General features: G+C 34.7%; 3 protein-coding genes across 3 annotated transcripts; all 3 read right to left on the minus strand.

Annotated features, from left to right (window-relative positions):
• Nucleotides 1–3010: 3010 nt before the first annotated feature.
• On the minus strand, nt 3011–13725 carry LOC106715849 (tyrosine-protein kinase receptor torso). Its single transcript, XM_045681617.1, has 19 exons — nt 13535–13725; nt 9950–9983; nt 9619–9764; nt 9045–9297; nt 8718–8794; nt 8102–8240; nt 7727–7878; nt 7409–7523; nt 6946–7100; nt 6744–6858; nt 6283–6434; nt 5940–6057; nt 5571–5707; nt 4999–5188; nt 4635–4800; nt 4115–4537; nt 3884–4021; nt 3399–3575; nt 3011–3255 (listed from the first exon to the last, which is right to left on the minus strand). The coding sequence occupies exons 1-19, from the start codon at nt 13694–13696 to the stop codon at nt 3162–3164; spliced, it is 2943 nt and encodes a 980-aa protein (XP_045537573.1). The 5' UTR covers nt 13697–13725; the 3' UTR covers nt 3011–3161.
• A 6593-nt stretch (nt 13726–20318) lies between these two features.
• LOC106715807 (NADH dehydrogenase [ubiquinone] iron-sulfur protein 5-like) lies at nt 20319–20978 on the minus strand. Its single transcript, XM_014509162.2, has 2 exons — nt 20742–20978; nt 20319–20408 (listed from the first exon to the last, which is right to left on the minus strand). The coding sequence occupies exons 1-2, from the start codon at nt 20955–20957 to the stop codon at nt 20319–20321; spliced, it is 306 nt and encodes a 101-aa protein (XP_014364648.1). The 5' UTR covers nt 20958–20978.
• A 339-nt stretch (nt 20979–21317) lies between these two features.
• On the minus strand, nt 21318–22405 carry LOC106715801 (NADH dehydrogenase [ubiquinone] iron-sulfur protein 5). Its single transcript, XM_014509157.2, has 3 exons — nt 22315–22405; nt 21849–22068; nt 21318–21454 (listed from the first exon to the last, which is right to left on the minus strand). Exons 2-3 carry the CDS (start codon nt 22059–22061, stop codon nt 21365–21367), a joined length of 303 nt encoding a protein of 100 aa, XP_014364643.1. The 5' UTR covers nt 22062–22068; nt 22315–22405; the 3' UTR covers nt 21318–21364.
• Between the last annotated feature and the right edge of the window lie 228 nt (nt 22406–22633).

The raw sequence follows: 22633 nt of genomic DNA on the forward strand, positions 1-22633 counted from the left end.
AGATATAAAATATTTAACACATCGAAGATATTAAGACTTTCCGTAGTTTGTGTGTAAATATTTGGTGCCGGAGGCCTTTAGTCCTCTTTCCCTTCCCACCCTTTTCTTATTAGGAAAGGATGGGAAGGAGAAGTGGATTTGATGGAGGAGATATTCAGGAATAGGCATAGGAAGGTTAAATATTCTCTTTTTGTGCGTCTCCTTGGTCGATTGGGGGTAGGCAATGCATCTGCAATTGCGAATGTCTATGGGCAGCGGTCGCCTTCGCCATTTCGGCGAATTCAATTAGCCGCTTGCTCGTTTGCCATCGTGTAATATAAAAAAAAATAACATATAAAATAAGCTATTATATATATTACGATAATATTGCACAGGTCATTGGTATATTTATATATAAAAAATCTTGCATTATATAAATATGCAAATTATGTTTTCTGATAACAAAACTTTATTTCAAAGAACATTTTTGGCGCTTCATTTGACATTGACAGGTTGCCGCCATTTTATATTTAGTGTTACTAGTTAAAAGTCATTTACTATTTTAAAAATTTCAATTCTTCCGGTTTTTTTACTATTATGTTAATAATATATGTAGTTAAGTAAAATGTAGGATGCAATTATTTTAAGCTTACGATAGATATAAACATAAATTCTGGGTCAGATAAGCAAAAAAAAATCTGCTGTAATTTTTTTTGAAATCATTAGCTGATTTTGAATTTCTTTTTTTTTTATATTCTGAAGTAGTGTAGCTTTTTTTTCTAGTTTCTTGTAAAATAGATCTCTTTTATTTTATTTTCATTATTAAGATCCGTAAGGTTTCTATGAGTAAGGTAATAAGCACTTTTATATCGCTTGTGAAATACAAGAATTAATATTAAGATTTTTAATTGATAACATATTATATTCAATGGTTTTTCGTCTTTTTCCAAGGCGTATACTGTTTAAATACTAAAAAATCAGCCTAAACTCTTTTTACATAAAAAAAACTTCAATATCTCGTATTGGAGTTTTTAAATTCACATAGAATATTATGTGTTATAATTAAAGCGATATATGTTTAGTATATTTTGTATATATTTTTTACTAGTATTCTTGCCATTTATGTGAAATTTCAGTACACAATAATGTTTTTTATATCAAAATTTAAAATAAATGAAAGATTACACATATTAAAGTCAGTTCGTATTACAAGAACATGTAATAAAAAGTATCTGCGAAATAAATAAACTTTTTAATGTTTATCCAATTGCGATGTTACAATTAAGTTGATAAGAAGGTATCTTTCAAATAAGGCGTCAAACATACGAGCATATAAGCTGTCGCCATTGGTCGGCTTTTGCTGGCCACTTGTCATCGGCAAAAAGCGACCAATGGCGAAAGCTGCATTTGCCTTTGCCGACAGCAAAGTGCTGCTCGTTTGTACGAGGCCTAAGACTACTATTACTACACGTGTACAATAACACATGACCTATGACGTCACGGGCATGCGATGATGTAAATCAGAGATTCCCAAAGTGGTCGATATCAACCCCTTGGGGTCGATATCTTACTTAAAGCATTGTTAATTCTCACTCTGTCTTCTTTTTGACCTAAGTCAGAATAAAAAAAATTGATCTTAAAAGTAGGTAATTTGACTATGGGGTCTAAGGTAACAGTTCATTTTGGAAAAGGGGTCACTTGTCCGAAATAGTTTGGGGATCCCTGATGTAAATCGTATCAACGGACACCATGTTAATGCCCGCGTTTAGTATCTTAAATCATTTTTTCCCTGGTCTTTTCCCATTCACGTGAGGTCAGCACATAGGATTTAATAAACTTTAAAGTATTGGCTTATGTTTTACGGCCGGCTGCCTCCTGTTGCCAATATTACTTGGGAGGTTTAGTATCTTAAATAGTGTACAATAATTGTATTAAATCGTTATTTTTCTCTACCGAAACACTCATACAAAAAACTATTGTTATCTCTATTTGTTAAAGAATAATAATAGAGATGACAATATGTTTTTTGACATTTGTTTCGGCAGTGGAAACCAACGATAAAATAAATATAACTACAAGGTAAAGCTAGCATTACTTACGAATAAAGTTGCCAGGTTGCCAAACCTAATAGCCGGACAGACCAGCCAGTTTGGCCGGACATTTGGGTAGAAAGGCCGGACACGACCGTTAGTCGACTCTCGTCGCCGGCGCTCGGGCACTCGTTTGCGAAATGTAAAAATCCTAACAAATGCCAGACAACCCGGACACCGTTTATTTTGGCCGGACACGCAATCAAAAAGCCTAACTATGTCCGGCTTTAACCGGACGCCTGGCAACGCTACTTACGAAGGCTTATTAGGTTATGTACACACGCAATGCTGTATTTTAAGATAGTGTGATATTATATTAAAGATATTTTAGTGTTTTGTTATTCTTTGTGTAAAGGTTAATCTTACAATTAGTAGATAGATATTAGAAAGGAACACAATTTTATATTTTCCATTGTTATTTAGATTTGTGTGTTCTTTAATATTTAGACAGAAACCCTTGAGTTGTCATTAATAATTTAGGCGTCCAATCATTTTACAGCAGATAGATTTTATACGAAGAGACAGGACTTTAGAAAACGCAATAAAGGTGATCTTACCTTCCTCCTTCAACACGTTATATATAACAATTCGTATGAAATTGAACTGTGTGTCACTGGAGCTGTAAAACTTTGCTTATTTGGGACGTCTTTTTTTTAATGTCTGGGATATTTTTAACAGTGGATATTTTCTAATTTGTTTCTAACAATTTTAATTGTTTTATATACATTTGGCCATATGTATGTGAGTTGTGTGTAACATTACATAAATGTTTGGTAAGTCGGAACTGGTACGACAACAGGTGTTTGAATATTGAATATTTTTATATTTAGCGCTAAGATATATCAATTGTATAATATATTGAATTAATATATAAATTGATGTCCTTTTATTTTTATACCTATTTACCAAATGACAAAATAAAACGATGATTGAAGGTTCTAATTATATTTAATTTTACAATTACTGTACAAGTATGTTACAATGCTTCAGGGCGTGGCATCCCGCGGTGTCACGGAACATTACACAGTGTCACGCAGCATCTCGCGGTGTCACGTAGCGGTCATAGAACATCTCGCGGTATTCCATCGCATGTCACGCGGTCTGCGTGACGGGCGTTGAGGTATAGTGATTGCTGAGTGCGCTCGTTCGCTCGTAGTTATGAACTCGCTGCAGTTTCTCCTTGCCACTGCAATTAATATATAATCTTGATACGTTCTTTTTTGTAATCTTACATTAAAATTTCGATGAAGTTGATTCTCCTCTAGCCAAACAATGCAAGACCGCTACGATAAGGCTAGTTTTAATTTTAGAATTAAATGGGAAATATACTTGAGAAGTGCCGAAGGTGTGGGCGCGGGCGAAGGAGGCGGGTCCGTGAGCACGTCCAGTACGAGGTAGTGGTCCGAGGCGGCGGCGGAGAGCAGCGCGTCCAGCCGCGCCCGCAGCTGCGCAAACGTCGGCCGCTCGTTCGGCCGCACGCGCCAACAGCTCATCATCACCTCGTAACTGAACAAACGCTCAATCGCATTTTAAAACCATAAAACCGCAAAATAAAATTCTATAAAAATGGTCCAAATAGAATTTAGACGACGAACCATGAACTAATTCGTAACGAAAAGAATAAAATAAAAACCTGTAAATCAGGCTTTTGCCGAAAAACAAACTGTTCAGCAACAAAATTTTAGTCTGTGAAACTTTTAAAATACAGTCTAGTTTTAGAAAGTGAACCTTCGAGCCGGATAAGAACATATTAACATATAGCTTATATCATTAAACATTTGTATTCAATAATTGTAAGTGATGTTAGCCCATACAGTTGTGGTGTGCAGTTGGCAGGGCGTGGCATGCGGTAGCCGGTGCGCAATAGGCGCGGAAGGCGCGCGGCCGCCACCGCGGGGTACGGCGCGCCACCCACCGACACCACCTCCCACATCACCACGCCGAACGACCATCTGCACATATAACAAGCATTTAGTACTTTTGTGTATGTTCAATAGAGACGTGGAGTACTGGTTTAAGCTTACTGGGGTAAAATGGGTACTTACACATCACTATGAGTAGTAAATATTCGATGTGTCAAAGATTCCAATGCCATCCACTTTACAGGCAACTTCCCATTCCCCTTTTGCTTGTACAGGTTCTCTTGGTAGACGTCACGCGATAGACCGAAATCTGCAACCTTCAGTGTCTTTTCGCTGGTTACCAGAACATTTCTCGCTGCTAGATCTCTGTGGACAACTCTATTTGAGGCGAGAAACTCCATACCCATTGCGATTTGTCGACAGAAGGAAAGAAGATCGAGGAATGTGAGCTCGTCGCAAACGTCCTGCAAATCGTACAGCTTGTTGACGATGGCTTTGCTTTGCTCCTGTTCGTCTATTTTGAACAAACTCATTCCATATTCTAAATTGTCTTTGGTGTTGTAGTATCTCGCGTTGCGTTTGGTTATCATTACGTCCCAGGAGTTCCTGAAATTGTACGCGTTTAAAAATTGGAATCGTTTTCTTCGAATCGGACATTTGATATCGTTTTATTCGAATAGCATTTAACTCAAGGTGAGGGCACCTTAGAAATGTAAGCAGGTCTCCGCGGCTGCAGTACTCCACAACGATGAGTGGTCGGCGGCCGCTGCAGCAGCCCAGCAGGCTGACGATGTGAGGGTGCGACCCAACGCTTTTCATCAGTTCCATTTCCGCGCGAAACGATCGCACCTCGTCCGCGGTCGGGAATTCTAATCAACGTATATCAACTGTCAAATGACGACTTCATAAACAAGTACTCTTTCCTATAACATGTTTACTAATAACTAGAAGGAAGGTCTATACTTTTACTACCAGTTTTGTGTTGTCTTATGTTTACATTATTTTCTCTTTAAAGATATTTTTATTGCTAAGGGAATTTGAATTTGTGTAACGTTTACTACGTATACCCTTGAGCATCTTGACAGCGACTTCGGTGGCTGGCGCAAGGGTCGCGCGGCACACGCGGCCAAAGGCGCCTTCGCCCACAAGCTCATGCAGCGCCAGCCGCGACGCCGACACCTCCCACCGATCCTCAGACACTACCGGCTCCGACATCGCCTCTAGCGCACTCTCCTTGTACAGCTTGTCTTTCAGACCCTAAGTCACATTTTACTTTCAGTTTTTCTTTTCTTTTTAATAATTAAGTGTTACATTTTTTTATTATCTAATCATCATCAGCTATCTAGGCTTCTATCTAGCATTCTATCTAGGCTTCGAGACTCTCAGTGAGGAGGTGTTTACTGCACGTACTCTCGAAGCCTACCCGATTATAAGCCTATTATCCAATGAAAGAAACAAATGCGCTACCATACTTCTTTGTGAGGGAAAGTGTGCTTGATAACAAAGATAAATAAATGGAAAAAAGTAGATCGAATGAATTTATTCGTTTAATAAATAGTCTGTCATTTCATTTTGTATACTTCCGAGACCCAATAACCAACTTTTCATTAATATATGTATTTAATGGTATACAATTAACCTGAAAGTATTCAAATTTGTCTTTCTCTGAGCTTTTTTTCTTGAGGTAGACGAGCATAGAAACCGCTATGACGAACACGAGAGCCGTCAGCCACGCCGCGCCCACCAGCAGCCCCACGCTCAACGTGTGAGACAGCCCTAACAAAAAACGTAAATAAATATTTTTGCTATTAACTTATGTATTTGTGTCAACCCTGAAAGCAACGGTACTTTAGTATTAATTTGATTGTTTATGTATTTTTTTACAAATATAACTAGAACATTGTAGTACACGTTGTCTTCAATGTCAGGATGGAAAATGGTTTTCGCAAGTGAGTTTATGTTTTCAAGTGACTTTACTTTTCCTTATTGCATATCATAAATAACTTACGTGGCAAGTTTCCCTGATGGCTGGCATAAAGCTGTTCGCCTGAAGATGTGATCGATACCAACGTCACGTTGTATGAACCCTCGCTATATATCTCATCAAATGTAACTTCAGTTGAGTTCTGAAACGCATAATATCCTAATAATAAAATTGCATCTAGAGTCAAGTTTGGACTTCGGTGCAATACGATGAAAAGACATTCCACGTGAAAAGAAAATCGTTGATCAAAGATCAGTTATTCTTCATAAATATTTTCGCTCAATCCATCCACTGTTGATCCTAGCATTGCACCAACCGTGAGAAAATGAATTTGATTATAAGACGACCAATTTAAGAAGTAACTCACCCCTGGTAAGTTAACGGTGTAGACAGTGTCAGCGTATAATGTAGCGTTATACTGTATTGGTTGTGCAGGTGGGCGCGGCCAACTCGCCCATACTCTCCAGCCACCGTTCTCATCTTCTGACTCCTTCACAGTCATATTGCTTGACTTTTCACCTAACACAAAAAATAATGACTTCGTATCTTCCTAATAAGGAAATCTTCCGCTAGATCAGATTCCTAAAGTCCTTGAAATCCTGGTGGACCTTCTGTGTTCTTGGAACAGACCTGACCTGAGTGTAATAGCGGGAAATAAAGTGTGGGGTTCAAAAGTTATAGAATAAATGTAGCTAATAACACTATAATATATGGGAAAAAAGATTAGGAACCTCTATAGTGGAATGACTCTTTAATGAAGATCACAGCAGTGAAAGAAGCTTCACTGAACATTGATTCTTGTATTATTAGTTAAGAATTGAAACTCACTTGGGAAATAGCCCTCGCTGCTTGTGTACGCCGTGCCAACCGTCGTGGTGGACATCAGACTCACGTTGAATAGACCCTCACCGTATACGTCGTCAAATACTACTTCAGTGTAATTCTATAATGGAAGTAAGAAAATGTTCTGCAACATAACTAAACCATACCTAACTTTTATGGTATGTTACTAGTTAAAAATAATATTCACCCCTGGAAGAACCATGTTATATACAGCATCTGCGTAAAGCGTGGCGTTGTACTGTATCGGTGTGGAGCGCGGCCGGGCCCAGCGCATGCGCACGCGCCAGCCGCCGCCTTTTGCTTCACCGATTTCCATGGACAAGTTGCTGATTTTCTCAAGTACTGCGAAATACATAGATTGTTTTTATTAGATTCCAGTATTTGAAAGTGACTAGAAACAATAAAGTGCTTAGTGCATAAAGCCATTCACTAAATGACCGCACAGAGTAGAGAAACATCGGAAAAGGTTTTAGGTTGCGACCCCCAGAAATGAAGAAGCGACATAGAGAGAGAGAGAGAGAGAGAGAAACAGAAGTAATTGCAGTTTAAATGTTCGTGACCAGAACACGAAAACATTAAGCAGTTGGTCGAGCAAATAGTTTATTATTATTTGTTCGAGTACTAGTCTTCTGGTGTATTATTGTACGTACTAGGGAAATATCCCGTGCGGCTTGTGCGTGCCGTGCCGCCCGCTGTGGTCGCTGCCAGGCTCACGGTGTACTTGCCCTCTCCAGATACATTCTCAAATATTACTTCGGTAGCATTCTGTATTATAAATAAAAAAACATAAAAATATTCATATAATAAACGTGAAGTTATGAAGTTTTCAATCTAAACTTTTTAGTAATCAAATTCGGCTTTTGCGTGAAAAAGTCCGTAGCTGAATCTGAGCTGACCTTTGCTCATTAGAACAAAAAACATAAATATTTATTTTTGGTAATTCATATACAAGAGTAACTAATACTTACTCCCGGCACTATGACATTATACGTAGTGTCAGCGTACAACGACGCATTGTATTGAATTGGCGTGACGCGCGGTCGCTTCCAACTCACGCGCACGCGCCATTTGCCGTACACCTCTGTCACCTTCATAGACACGTTGCTGAACTGCTCTGGTACTAAGAATCAATATCATTAGCTTTACAAACATCATATTTATCAAGCTTATAAACTAAATATTAATGCCCCAAAAAGGAAACCCTTTGGAATGATTATCCAAGTGATCATCTTAGTCTAGTTCCGTGGTTATTGGTAGTTGTGGAGACACAGCGGACCGGCCAACATGCATTACTTTACTTGAATCCTTGATAAAAAAATATTTGTAAATCGTAAAGAACCTACATGGTACGCAGCCTCGTATGTCGTAGCATTGCGGCGTGCGGTACTTGACAAGCGTCTGCCCGTATTTGCCGGTCAGCATGAACACGCACACATCGTCCAGTGGCAGCCTCTCTATCAACACAGACCTGTTGCCGTCTGGCTGAAAAGAGGTTGGACTGTAGTGAGCACAAACATGCGCCTCAAAACTTCGCTTTAGCTAACTTTCGTACTAGTACCGGACTATACGAAATTATCAAACAACTAGTAAACTTCGGCTTTAATAATTAAAAGAAAAAAAGAAAGTTTTTAAAAACAAGCTGTTATTTTGTTCTTGTTAGTTTAGAAAAACTAAAAATTAAAACTATTCGTCAAGACGATTCCAACGAGCCCAAACTCAACGAGGCTGTGATGTTTGATTTATAAATAACTAACTGTAGCCCGCGACTCCGTCCGCACGGTATTTAAAAAAAATTATAAAAAATATGCTATGTGTTCTTTCAGCCTATGTTCTTTATTTAAGCCAAGTTTCATCGAGATCCGATGGATCAGCGTACTGGAGATACCTTCAAACAAACATCGATCCATCTAAACATTCGCATTTATAATATTAGTTAGATTAGTATGTAGTTATATTTACCGGTATACTGTCCGAGAAGAAATCTCCTTGAGTATCCTTGTTGCATTTGTTCACAACGTAAAAGCAAGAATCAGATTCTGAAAATAATAAAAATTACATTTATTTTAATTGATGGCTTTTAGTTTTATGATGTAGGTTTTTGAATTTGGAATTCGCAAATTGGAAAAGAAGAAAAAGCTTTAAAAACAACTTCAACAAGTATTTTAAAGATTCGATTTTTAAAATTGATTTTGATTTGTGAAAGATCCACACTAAGGGTACCTTTTAGCGATTCGGAGTAGGGCTTGAAGGTTTTATTTTCATGAAAAGTATGTATATAAATATTACCATCAATAGCATTCCAAGTGAACTCGGCTGGTATATGTCGGGTGCCATTCTTGTAGTGACGTAGCAACATTTCAGTTTTAACATCGTATTTAACATGCGCTGGACTTGTCCACACATATACATCTGGACCACGCAACCAGAGCATTGGACTGCCATCTTTATCCAATAGGGTCGTCCACAATGTGTAGTTCCTAGACGGCGTTGTATTCAATTGACCGATTGTATCAGTACTTTCCAGTATTGTAAATGTTACCTGTTGATAAAATATTTTTAACTCGAAATTTGTACACAGATTATGTGAAAATTACCACAGTAACTTATAGGTACACACTATGATAATCCATAATAAGCTAGCCTTAAGACAACATGTCTTCGTATCCAGGTGCTACAGTTTCAAGAGTGAGGGTGAAGGAAAGCGGGCGCCGAGTAGCACAACGTCCTCATACTATTTTAAATCTCGCAGATAATCTCGTGTGAATTTGTGAGATGCCTTAAAGTTAGGATGGCACTGTTCTTAGTTTTAGTTTCTAAACTAAGTTTAAACTACTGCTAATCACAATTAATGCGAGCTTACTGCACGTTCGAAGTCTTCCTCTTGCGGTACAAGGACTACAAGTTGCAAGCCCTGATTTGAGCTTCTCATGAAGGTAACGCTGTCCACACTTTGACATCTAACTGTTAAACTTGGTGGTAGAGAAGTTGTAGGTTTTCGGTAAGGTCCTTTAAAATAAATTTATGAATAAGTGGTACATCGAATGCGCTTTGCCAGCTTAAATTATTACTAAAGAAAACTAAAGGATTGTATATTTAACATTAAAGTCTGAATCATATAGATATGAGATGTCATAATTGATATATTTATTTATATTTAAATCACAATAACAAACAAAACATGAAATACTTACTCAGAAATATTTTCTGGCAGTTATATATTTGATTCTGTAAACTCAAAGAAACATTAGAATTTATTTGGTGATGTATTTATAAGATACTAGCTATCGCCCGCGACTCCGTCCGCGCGGAATAAAAAATAGAAAACGGGTAAAAATTATCCTATGTCCGTTCCCTGGTTCTAAGCTACCTGCCCACCAATTTTCAGTCAAATCGATTTAGCCGTTCTTGAGTTATAAATAGTGTAACTAACACGACTTTCTTTTATATATATAGATAGAAGAAGATTTATAGTAGAAGTTGGGAAAAGAGCTATTGGTCACCTGATTTAGTTAAAATACGAATACCCATAGACATCTTCGTTGTTTACTTTTATGGACGGTCGAGAGGACGTACAAAAAGAGAACATTTCCATTTCCTACAGTTCCTCAGTTTACAGATTTAGGCAACGTGCCACAGTTTTTGGTTCGTAAAACTAGATTACGATGCGTGAAACTAAGTTATTTTCGCTTGAATGTTGACAAACGTGGAGCAAGGCTAGCTAAGGCAATGACTCAATGTCTTCGAATGGAAATGCACTTGGACGTAAACACGCCAAGATAGCTTTTATCAAGTTCACTCTGTGTAACCTTACGATGATAATCCTGGGGATATTTAAAATAAAAGCAAAGTTATTTTCGACTACTCACACTTATAATATCATATATAGCTTAATTTTTCTGTACTAAATTAACATTAAAAACCAAGGTAATAAATCTAAATTTATATTAGAATTACTTAAGATGCTTCTAGAGATGTTAGTTTAATGAGATGTTTACTGTATTTGAAGTGTTAAATAAAGCTACTTAACAAGGAAACTGTTAAAAATGTGCTGTATCATCGTAATACACAGATGTTGCTTCCAAGTCCCGTTCATCCCGTAGCGGGTTGAATGACTGACTACATAAAGAAAATTTTGTATGCAGTGTATCAGATACTGGCCGTATTACATCGACCAAGTTTAAACAAAAAAGTTTCTAATAATGATATGGACGTATAAAAAAAGAATAAGTTTAAAAAAATAATGCCATGATGCAATAATTTGTGTATTGCATCATGAAATTAATGGATTTTATAAACCTTTAAAAAATTTAATTTATTTAAGTTTTCATTGACGTTATTAAAATTGACTATAGGTTATTCAACTTCTACAAAAAGTAATCGTTGAATAACTTTAAAGTGAATTTAAATATATAGAATAATACATGTGTTAATATTTATTTTATAACTTTTTGTGATATATTACATAATAAGTTGTTGCCCGTGACTCCGTCCGCGCAGAATTAAAAAAATGTGGCCTTTGTGTTCTTCCAGATTATGTTCTACATTTAAATTGTTTAAACTTTCGTAAGACATCATAATTAATTAATTAAGAAACGGCTTAACTCAGAAGATGGACCCCCGATGGGTCCGAAACTAGTCGGTGCCGTCATCGGACGATCAAACGTGAGTTAAGCCGTTTCTTAATTAATTAATGTTCTACATTTGTGACAAATTTATATTTGTATGAAAAGACAAACACTATATTTTTGAATGCTTATGAGCCTTTGCCTTCCGAGCAAAGGAAACAAGGAAGCGATGATCACTTAACTAAATCTTTCCTAATATAGCCAAAATACCAACTTCCGTATCACTTTGTTCAATAACCGTAATTTGTAATGATTTTTTTTAAACAATAACAATCGATTATAAGTGTTCAAACAATTTTGCAACCTAATTCTTGTTCCGGTCAGATGTGCGGTGTGCTTTTTAACTGTTGCTTAGGGTTGCCATCTCTTCGAGTTTGCGTGCATATGAGTTTGTCTACTGTATACTGGTCAGAGTGAGATGTGTGAAAAAATTCGTTAAATGTTGTTCTTTTGTCTATTTCCTGATGATCATGGGTGGATGTTGTTTTTGAAGCGAAGCGATGTAACAATTGTTACCGTCTGCGGCACGAAAAGGGGTGTAGGTAGGGTAGAAAGGGAACAGGAGAATAAATGTTATGCAATTTCAGGATACTTAATTATTTATTACGATTAGTTTTTCTTTGCGTTTAGTGTTCGGGTCTACGTTATGAAAATTGACATCCCTGATTTCGTTCCATCGGTCCGCGTAATGGCAGTCAATATTTTAGTGTATTGATTAAGGGTTATCTCGATAACGGGAGCCGCATATATCCATGTTTTGAACAGCAAACCAATAGATAACCTACCAAAGGTCATTGCGGATGCATTTATAAAAAAATGTGGTTATATTACTTTATGCGATTATTTTTCCCATTTGGAAATTCTCGTGTCACGGGGTTCGAACTTGAACTCCTCCGAAACGGCTTGACCGATTCTCATGAAATTTTGTGAGCATATTCAGTAGGTCTGAGAATCGGCCAACATCTATTTTTCATAACCCCCCCCCCCCATTTAGTTTTTTTTAAACTGCGCGCGGACGGAGTCGCGGGCGACAGCTAGGAAATATGTAAGATTTTTCAAGTATATGGTTATTTTATCCATCCTTAAAATACGAATCGATGAAGTATCTTTAATTGTGTATCGTCTATAAATTGAGAGAAAAGGGAAACCGATTGCTGATTTATTATTGTACAATAACATTTTCACTGTCGTTAACGGACGCGGGGTTCACATTATCACGCACATTTATATAAATATATAATACAATTTACGATCTAGAAAGTCCGCGAAAAAGAAAAAAATATTTGCCAAACAATTTTCAACCATTTAAAAGATTCAGTGAGAACATCAAACCTAAGATATGTAAGAATTAAGTTTATCAAGATACGAACAGTTAGTTTAGACTAGTATGTCACTAAGTATAATCTGTCAATCCATAATCCTATTGATAAATTATAATTTAAGATCTTTTTTCACTAAACGTCTAGACTATTTATTATTCTATGCCGAAGCGACAGGAGAAAAGCTAAATCTACTTTGTTCCTAGTTACTTGTCGTCTAGTATATATGTTTCAGACTATTAGTGTCCGATGCCTGGTTACTTCCAAAGAAAAATCGACCAAGATGACGTACTGATGTATTAACTAAGATAATCGTTTTATACTATGTCGACAGTTAGCTGGTTTCTCTAGAATTTATAACGACTTCAATAAAAACCTAATTGATTTCAACGCCGTTACACTTAAACTATAAATAGAAAATAAATAATCATAAGGTAATAAACCTTTCAAAAAGAAACACGAGGGTACTTAAAGTAAGGTAAAAGTTTTATGACAAATATATTTAATTATTTTTTTCTAAATATTATAAAAACGTTTCGCATATTTATTAAAACGTTTCTAAAATTATATATTACGACTAAACAAAGGAGTAATTTAAATTGAATATACCAACATTTTGTCAAATAATTTTCGACGGTTCTGAAGCCAAACTACTTACTGAACCCTATTAGCTTTGGATTCAGATCAGATACATTTTACGAACATGATTTTTTTAATATGCCTGATTAAAATCAAATACTTATATAACTGCAACTTAAACTTTTTTTATGTAATCGCAAAGGTTAAAACACAATGATAAAAAAAAGAAAAATTATGAAATAAACGTAGGTACCTCTTCAAAAAATAAATATGAACACACATCTTGGGATAGTTTTGTCCGATTAAATACATTAGGCAAATCTCGGCTACGAACATCATCCACTTTACACTTCACGTTAATTACACTAGCAATTAAAATAACTATAATAATTCTTAACATTTTACCAACATCCATTATATTTTATGAGGATAGACTGGGGTTTAAATTTGTTATTTAAAAAGGTTTACTGTCATATCTTTATTTTTCATTCTGGCATCATGTAAAATACACTAACTGTAATGGAATACGATTTAAAAATGTACATCACCACTGGTTAGTATTAAAAAAATATTCGAAATTCAAATTTGTAAACGTCAGTATGAAAAAGGCGCGCGATTGCGTTCGTTTTGAGCCGCGCACGCCGATCGCTCCTCGTTTCGAACTGGAGCGCAGAGAAGCACTGTAAAGCTTACGGCCGGACGTAATATAGTTTTCTACCTGAGCGTTGATACTACATATAGATGAAATCTGTTATTATCAATGTCGTACGCAATATCCTGATTTGGTAATTATTAATTATTCTTGTTCAAAAATATTAAACAATACTCCAATAAATATTGCCTAAACTTCAAGTAGAAGTAATCTGTTTTGGTTTGCTAAAAACCTTTAGGTGATACCCCTTAGCTAAGTCCCCAAGTTATCATCACTAAACGGCCAGAAGAAGCGGTATTGTCTATAGCACATTTATTTCTAGAAGAACTATGGATTTTAAACTTTTAAAATTAAGAGTCCGTTGTAGTTATTTATGGGACTTCATTACAACTTTTACAAACATAGAAATAATATAACTAACTTCGTAATTTTTTTTGTAAATTTCGAGTGTAATATTTACTTTTATTTTATATTTTATTGTGCAAGAGCAGTATTTACCACAGCTTATTTCCTAATACTTCACTCGTATCATGGTTCAATGAGTGATTCATTTTCAATAATTTTTTGATAAAAGGGTCATTATAGTATTAGGTTACAGTTGTCCGTTTAGATTACATAGCACAAAAAATTACGAACTACGTATGATACTGAACATGGTCGTCTACTTTTTTTGCGGTATCGGTATATTACTGGACGAATGTACAAGGAAAGCCATTTTAATTTAAATAAAGAAATACTATTATTTTATTTCCATCCATTTCGTTCAAAGTCGGAATTTGTTTGTTTTTCGAAAATCAAATATTATTTTCGCTTCTCCACGTTGTCAGAAAAGCTTTTTACGCATATTTAACTCATTGTTTTAATTTTATTCCATACATAGTAGAATCATCTATTATAATAACAATAAATATAAAAGTGTAAACTTGTCATTTTTATTGATATTTTTTTATTAATAGGTACTTAATTATAACTTGTCGATTAAAAATAAATATTTTTAGCATTAATGACAAACATGATCATACTTCGTGTTTTACAAAAGCAAATTAAGATTAATTTTTTCATACATCTATAAGGCTTAATGATAAAAAATCAAATACATCGATAGATTATTAAACAACATTGATAGCATATTTTTTAATTTTTTTATATCACACGATCCTAAATACGCATGTTTAATGATAGAAAACCTATTGATAGAAATGTCAAAAGAAGGAACGGAAAACCTTTAAACGTTAAAAGTTTTTTTTTTTTATATAAGAGAAGCGGCAAACGAGCGGCGGGAACACTGAAGTTAATCGACACCCATGATCATATACAACTCTAAAGGAACAGCCGATGCGTTGCCGGCCTTTAAGGAAATGCTATGAAGTTATAAGTACATTACATTGTAATCTAATCTTATATTGTCTGTAAAATATCTAAGTCTTAAAATAAATTGTGACTTGCAATTTGCAGGGATCTTGGACAAAAGAAGTTGACTAAAAAACTTTAACAGTGGAAGATGAAGTTTAAGGTTTTGTTACATTAAATACCACATCATAAATTACGGTGTGGCTGTATAAAGTACGTTGGCAGTACCTTTTCTGTGACCAGATGAAAAGCGTCAAGTGTGATTGTATCTTTATGTGCAGAGGTCGTCGCGCTGCGGGCTCCCCTCACTCGGCCGAAATGAGCGCGAACAGATCCGCCGGTCACCTTGTGCCAACAACACTATGTCAAAACTGTCATTCCAAAGATTAACAGCATTCTTTACACTTTGTGTTATGTCGAGACGTTGCATTTAATTTATAAGATAAGTTATTGAAATTGATTTATGTGCGTCTTGTTTTTTTGCTCTTATTTAATTAATCTTATTCGCAGAACGACATCGGGTTGGAAGGGAAAGTTTCTCTCGATTTGAAATGATAATTACATTGTAAAATGAGTTTTAAATAAATACTGGTGATTAAGAAAAACAACTAAAATACTATAACTGAATTGTAGATTAAGATAACCATAGTATATGAGATATCTCATTAGCCCGAGTACGGACTCAAACTTTATTTTCATTTTCTTTTTATTGAGTGGCTTATAGACACAATTTTTGGTTGCGGCCAATGACATATTAAAATAATTTTATTTGAAGTTTTTATGTTGTTAGAAACATATTTAAACCTTAGACTGTAGACAACTTGTTCAATCTTTGTTATTTATCTTTTCTACTAAAAAAAAAAAAAATACATTAATAGACTGCGCAAGTAATCCTTAAATAAGTTTAAATGCGGCAGTTTTTTTAAATATTTTTATCAAATATTTTAAAGAATACAAATCATACTGAATAACAAAGTTCAAGTTTTAAGATAGAACGTAGTGCTAACATTTTGCATAATACTTCATTAATGCAATGAATAAATTTATTTCCCAGGTGTTTGTTGTGAAATTAACGAATTAGGGCTGCCAGTAGTTTTTTTTAAAGCTAGAAACGTAAAATACATCCTACTTAGCACGTCGCAGCGTAATAATGAAATCCCCCAAAACTTTTATCGTTTTATTAATTGATCAAGCGAAAATTGTATTCGTAACGTAATTAATTGTAACGAGGGAAAAGATTCCATTTGTGGGAAATATAGAATTTTGGGAGATTTCATAATGTCTGAAATTAACTCATTGTAACCCTTAGTACTGAGATATATACGTCCTAGAGTCCATCCTAGCAGCCCTAGAGTCAATAATAGTAATAATGACATTTGAATAACGGAGTGATGTGTGTCCGCGGCAAGGTGGGCTCGCGGTCGACATCGCGCGGCGCCAATGACGTTGTTGGTCGCGGTATCGCGCGATCCTCACAAAAAACTTTTGATTTTGAAATTGAAATGTGCGTCCGGACGACCGTGCGCGAGAATAGTGTTACGATAGTATAACTCGGCTAGTTAGTATAAATCAAAGGAGAGACTCAAAATGCCAAAATGGGGCTTACCCTACAGTCATGTCATTAAATTTCACACACAATACAGCCTGAAATATAAGTCTATAATTCTATAAAACAACAAATATGTTTATTCTCAACGTGTTAAGAATTTTTCCCAAGTAATTATAAAAATATGGGACGTGCTATAATATGTCTATCAGCCATGTTATACGAGATTGACATTGTTGTAAATCAAAATTGTTGGAACATGTATAATGAATATGAACATTGGACATATTACAAACTGAAAAATATTTCAAACATCGCGCAACAAAATTAACCGATTTGATCAAATTTGTTTAAGCGATTATATGATTAGCGATTACTAAATAAAATAATATAAAATAATAAAAAATAAAACAAAAAAACAAATAATTACATATTTACAAAGAAAAAAATTCTTGTACCAATTAAAATCTTACGGTATTTCACGTGGGGCAATTATTGTCAGTTAATTATGCATTTAAAAAATATGTCGTTTACACTATCACATAATTCTTGACTGTATTAAAATGGTGACTTCAGCTTGTGATATTTTAAAAGTTTCCGTGTTTTTTTTTTCTGAGGACAGCGGTCACGAGTACCTTCGACACCTGAACAGCCTTCGAACGTATTTCATCATTAGAACGTACGGTCGATGAACCTTATGAATTATTCAAACCTATTAATATTTTGCAATTTTGTCATTTGACAAGTAACCAAGTAATAACAACCGGGTTCGCTCGGCTGACATTTGAATATTTTCCGACAACTAACAAAGGACATGTTATTGTAACAAACAATTTTTTATACCACAATATTCTACTATAATATTTCATGAAGCAGTTTCATAGACAAATAAAGATAAAAAAAGATCTTTATCAAGACATTTGTTCTTCAAACGTTTTTATTCTAACCTTGAAATTGACATCTACTGTTTTATTAATAATGCCTTTTATACTTGATTGTTATTTGATAACAATCGGAGTAGCAAAATTATAACGAGACTTTATTCCTTTTTCGATTGTTGTGTTTTTTAAACTGTAACAGATTATCACAAGGGAATAGATTGATTACATTAAATTTTGTCATTCATGTCAGGTGTACATACGCGTATAAACGCTTTAAGATACGTTCCTTCCATAAGGGCTAAAATATTTGTCTCTCATGGGTTGGGATTGTCCACGTCTCCACTTTATAAAGAAAGATAAGGAATACCAGAGCTCGTATCAGTCTGATTTTGATTTTTATGCCGATTCCTCTTTTCTTCCATATGTTGGTTAACCGGGTCATCGCATCTTTAGCCATACCGATTCGCCTTTTTATCCATCTAAACCTTCGTATTTAGTCATTTAAATATTCACAGCAGAAAAAATTCGGTAAAAGAAATAAACGATTTAACTGCAATGCAAGGAAAACGTGGAGATTGTAAAATAAAATGGCCGTAAAAAAAAGAAACAAAAAGCAACATCGAGTGTTTCCGCGTCGTCGATCTAAATATTTGTTTATTCCTCATACATATCCAATCAGAAGAATAACAACTTGACCGGGCCCCACTCGTATATTAAGTGCGACATACGAATTGCGTAGGAAAATAATATATCTGATTCGTATGGACATAGTACCTTTATTAATCATAATAATTGTTTGGCGCCTAAACTACGCGCAAAAACTCCAACCAACCGGCCATGACTCGAGCCGCAAAAAGTCGAGTGGTATTGAACGCGATGATATTTCGACTACAATCGTTGTAAGCTCTAAGTGTATGGAACAGAAAAAAGCTTTTAATTTTGATGTAATTGAAAAGTTCATTGAATAAAAGGCGAAGAAAGAAAAAAATACGCAATATTTATAAGGAATCGTATAATAGGTATTGAAAATTAGTGATGATCATGTTAAATTATTATTAATTACGCTTAATATTTTTAAGGTAACGTCGTAAACCAAAGTTGTTATTGTGTAAACGCTATCACGTCGACAGAAATTGTATAAAATTCTATTTACTTAGATGGTTTCTATTTTAGTAATTCTATTACTATTAAATTTTAAAATTCTATTTACTGGATTATAGTACCGAGTTTTCCATTGCATGTTAAGAGTTAAGACATACGAGACAATTATATTTCTTTTTTCACTATGATAATGGAAATAGGAATGGCATTGCAGACAAAGCTTACGATTCAAAGACACGACAAACGGCATTCGTTACTAACATGCATGCAACAAGTCACGTAAAACATCGCATTAGTTAACTGAAAATGTCTGACGAAATTAGGTTTAAAAAGATAAAACCGTCACTATCGGGTCATAGTATACTTATTCTTTAACTAAGTAGTTGTCGCCCGCGATTCCGTCCGCGCGGAATTAATAATAAAAAACTTAATTAGTAGCCCATGTGTTCTTCCAGACTATGTTCTATTCTACAACAATGCCATATTTCATCGAGATCCGTTGAATTGAACCGTTCTGGAGATAACTTGTAACAAACATCCATTCATCCAAACATTCGCGTTTATATTAAATGAATATTAGTAAGATAATAAAAGAAGGCAAACGAGCAAGCGGTCAATTTCACTAAATAGCAATGACCGCTGCTCATAGACATCAGCAAAAATGTTAAAAGGTGAAAGGGTTAGATGTGCAGAAAGAATATCCTCTTTCTGCATCACTTTTAAGTTTTCTCTCCCACCAAATCCACTTCATTTTGTTTCCTTATAGCAAAAGATCTTTTATTTCTAAAAACTACTTCGCTTGCAATGGATGTATTTTTTTTCTGCTAGGCAAAGCTCCCTATTATTTGAGGTTATGGCTATAAAAAAGTATCAACTTCCAACATTATAAAAAAAATTCTCATGATCGTTACCTAGATGACATCAGGTCAGCCTCCGCATGTCTGTTTCTTGAAAAAAAAAAAAAAACTGTAAAAAATCGTCTAGAGCTGTGATGAATTCAGAAAAAATGAAAAGGCGGAATTTATCTTACGATGCAGATCGCATTGTTAGCCATTGTGTATCCTAGTTCGAGCTAGGTCTTGATCAAATATCGATAAGAAAAAACTGTTTTATAAGAACTATTCTATTATTTTCCAATGATCAACTTGCTGAATTGTGAACTTAACAAATAATTTACAGTTTGACGTGTCTCTACAGTTTCTAAACAGTAGAAGTCAAATCGTTCAACTGTGAATTTAGCTCTATTTATGGATAGGTTAGGTACGTTAGGTTGAAAAAAATGGCATCTGTTACTACCGTCTCGTAGCATCGAAGCGTAAAAATTAAATAGCAAAATCTTAGAAAGGACGCGATTGCGTGCACAAGACCATGGCATTTATGATGCTACAGTTGTTAAAAACAATGGTAATTTAGTGTACACTGTTGAGAAATAAAATAATAATAGCAATAATATCTATTTTTTTTTATTAGATTTCCAATCTTTAAATTAAAAAAAATATATTAACACTCAATAGCTGTCCACTTTTGGACTACAATATTTGTCATCTCCAGTCAGTTTTCCTTCGGCTATTTGACGATCCCTTTCTTTGCGCATGGCCTAGAAATAACGTTGCCTCGGTTTAAAATCCAGCATTAATTGCACCTCGTCGTTGAGTGATTACTAAAGAAGTATCTGAGTGTAGATATTGTATGCAAAATTTGTATTAAGCGACGATTATACAACTATGCAACTTTCGCCTGAAAACTAGAGGGATAGGCTATGGATTTTAATTTAGTGTTTTGCTCAGCACACCCACTCGCTTTTTCCACATTCGTACATCAATGCTTGCATGCCCTTAGATTAGGGGTATCCTTAATAACTGATTAAGTGACGATTAAATATCTGGTTGTACATTTTAAAATCTAACGACCTGGTTACAAACTACTATACCATAAATCTGCAAAACTGCTTCTGACATGACTGGCACTCTTTAAAATCATCAATTAAATCTTGACATTTCTTTAATCCTTTGTCTAAGCCGTATGCTTCCAAACAATCCATCATTTCCATCTCCTGTTTAGCACACCGACCCAGCATTTGGTGGGAAAACATAGCGCCCGTTATATCCGTCCATGGCGATCGAAAAAATGGAGAAAGAAACGCCATCGTTCAAAACAATTAGAACTCAATGGAATAAAATTCTATGATTTTTCCCACAGTGATTTTACCAGATTTTAGGGATATTTGAAATTGTCAAATGTCACACTGACTTTCATAAATTATCTTATCATAGTATCTGGCCAGTATTTTATATTGATTAAAATATTAAATATGACCATGTAGGATTCATGACATGAGGCATAAGTACAAAAGACCTCTCAACTCAAGACTGTCTTAAATTCCTGCAGCTTTACATTTTTTTATTGTGAATAATTTGAATATACTGGAGATAACACAATAGAATTAATAGACCAGAATAGAACTTTAAAGTTTTTTATTGAAAGAAAACAATATTTAGCACTTAAAATGATCTATTTTGCAATATTTATACAACACAATTGCTCTACAAATGATTAATAACTGTCCACCTTTGGGCTGACATATTTGTCATCACCTTTTAATTTTCCTTCCGCTATTTGTCTATCTCTCTCCCTACGCATGGTCTGAAAAATTTTAAATGCAAAAGATAAAAGGATGATAATTGTTTAATCTTAACGAAGTTTACTTTTTATAAGGTCTCTTTTAGGTTTCTTAGGATAGTAAAAGTTTAGATTTTCTAAAATTAAGGACCTACTATCACTATAGACAAAACCAATATACCTGACCTCACTAACACTCCAGGGAAGAATTATAAGTTGAAATTCACTATTCAAAATTGTTCTCTTAGAGTTATCATTATCTCTTTGTTTGGGTGGTTTGATGTTAAAAAGATATGGTAATACTTTGATGATTATAGATATGTTTGTTTACATTGCTAACGTAATAAATAATGTAAACATTAGAGGAATAAGTTATAGATAATAGCATAAACATATAGATTAAAAGCAAACAACCCACCATAAATCTTTTAAATTGTTTAGTATGGGTCTGGCATTCATGAAAATCCTCAAATATCTGTGCACATTTGACTCGGCCTCTATCCAAACCATAGGCCTCTAAGCAATCCATGTATCGCATTTCCTCCTTCTGGCACTTGCCCAGCATCTGATGGGACACCAGACCACCAGTGATATCAGTGAAGGGGGCTCGCAGGAATGGTGAAATAGACATTGTTTACCTAAAAATGGAGACAAATTTAAGAAAAAATAAATGTACTTTATAGTCGTTACAGTTAATTAATAGTTAACACCGCTATGCAAATAAATAAATTGTAATATTTATATAAATAGACAAATACACACAAGCTAGGTTAACAATTACGTAAACTAATTTATTTGATAAACAACAATTTGAAAATGTCTTTTACTTCTTTCGTTATTACATAATGAGTTAAAAACCGTTCACGTTAATTTGGAAAATATACCTTTTAATTAAGTTTAAATAGGAAACAAAAGATCGTCGAATATTATCGAACAGAAACAAGAAGTTTTTTTTTCAGGCGGTTGTCATTTTACTTGTCAGTGTCAATGTCTGTCAAGATAAATACAACGCTCGTCATCAAGCATGAGCGTTGAAACATTGTACTTTGCTACTTTTCTATTTAATTTATTTCTATCAGCTTACTTCAGCTTAAAGCTAATTAAATGTGTTAAAATATATTATTATTGAGCTTATTGGTTTAATCTTTGTGGATCAAACATGTTGTATAAAAACTTTCAACAAATCATTGATTGATTCCCTGA

Source organism: Papilio machaon, chromosome 16 (genome assembly GCF_912999745.1).
Source record: "Papilio machaon chromosome 16, ilPapMach1.1, whole genome shotgun sequence".
Classification (NCBI taxonomy): Eukaryota; Metazoa; Arthropoda; class Insecta; order Lepidoptera; family Papilionidae; genus Papilio; species Papilio machaon.

Bases quoted from the DNA above. Each gene is read 5' to 3' on its own strand.
- LOC106715807 (XM_014509162.2), bottom strand. From the start codon at position 20,957: ATGGCGTTTCTTTCTCCATTTTTTCGATCGCCATGGACGGATATAACG. The intron at 20,409-20,741 runs GTATAGTAGTTT...CGTTATTTCTAG, and splicing joins AGCAGTTTTGCAGATTTATG to GCCATGCGCAAAGAAAGGGA.
- LOC106715849 (XM_045681617.1), bottom strand. From the start codon at position 13,696: ATGGATGTTGGTAAAATGTTAAGAATTATTATAGTTATTTTAATTGCT. The intron at 7,879-8,101 runs GTAGGTTCTTTA...ATTGATTCTTAG, and splicing joins CATACGAGGCTGCGTACCAT to TACCAGAGCAGTTCAGCAAC. The intron at 4,801-4,998 runs GTATACGTAGTA...TACGTTGATTAG, and splicing joins CGCTGTCAAGATGCTCAAGG to AATTCCCGACCGCGGACGAG.
- LOC106715801 (XM_014509157.2), bottom strand. From the start codon at position 22,061: ATGTCTATTTCACCATTCCTGCGAGCCCCCTTCACTGATATCACTGGT. The intron at 21,455-21,848 runs GTGGGTTGTTTG...AAAATTTTTCAG, and splicing joins AACAATTTAAAAGATTTATG to ACCATGCGTAGGGAGAGAGA.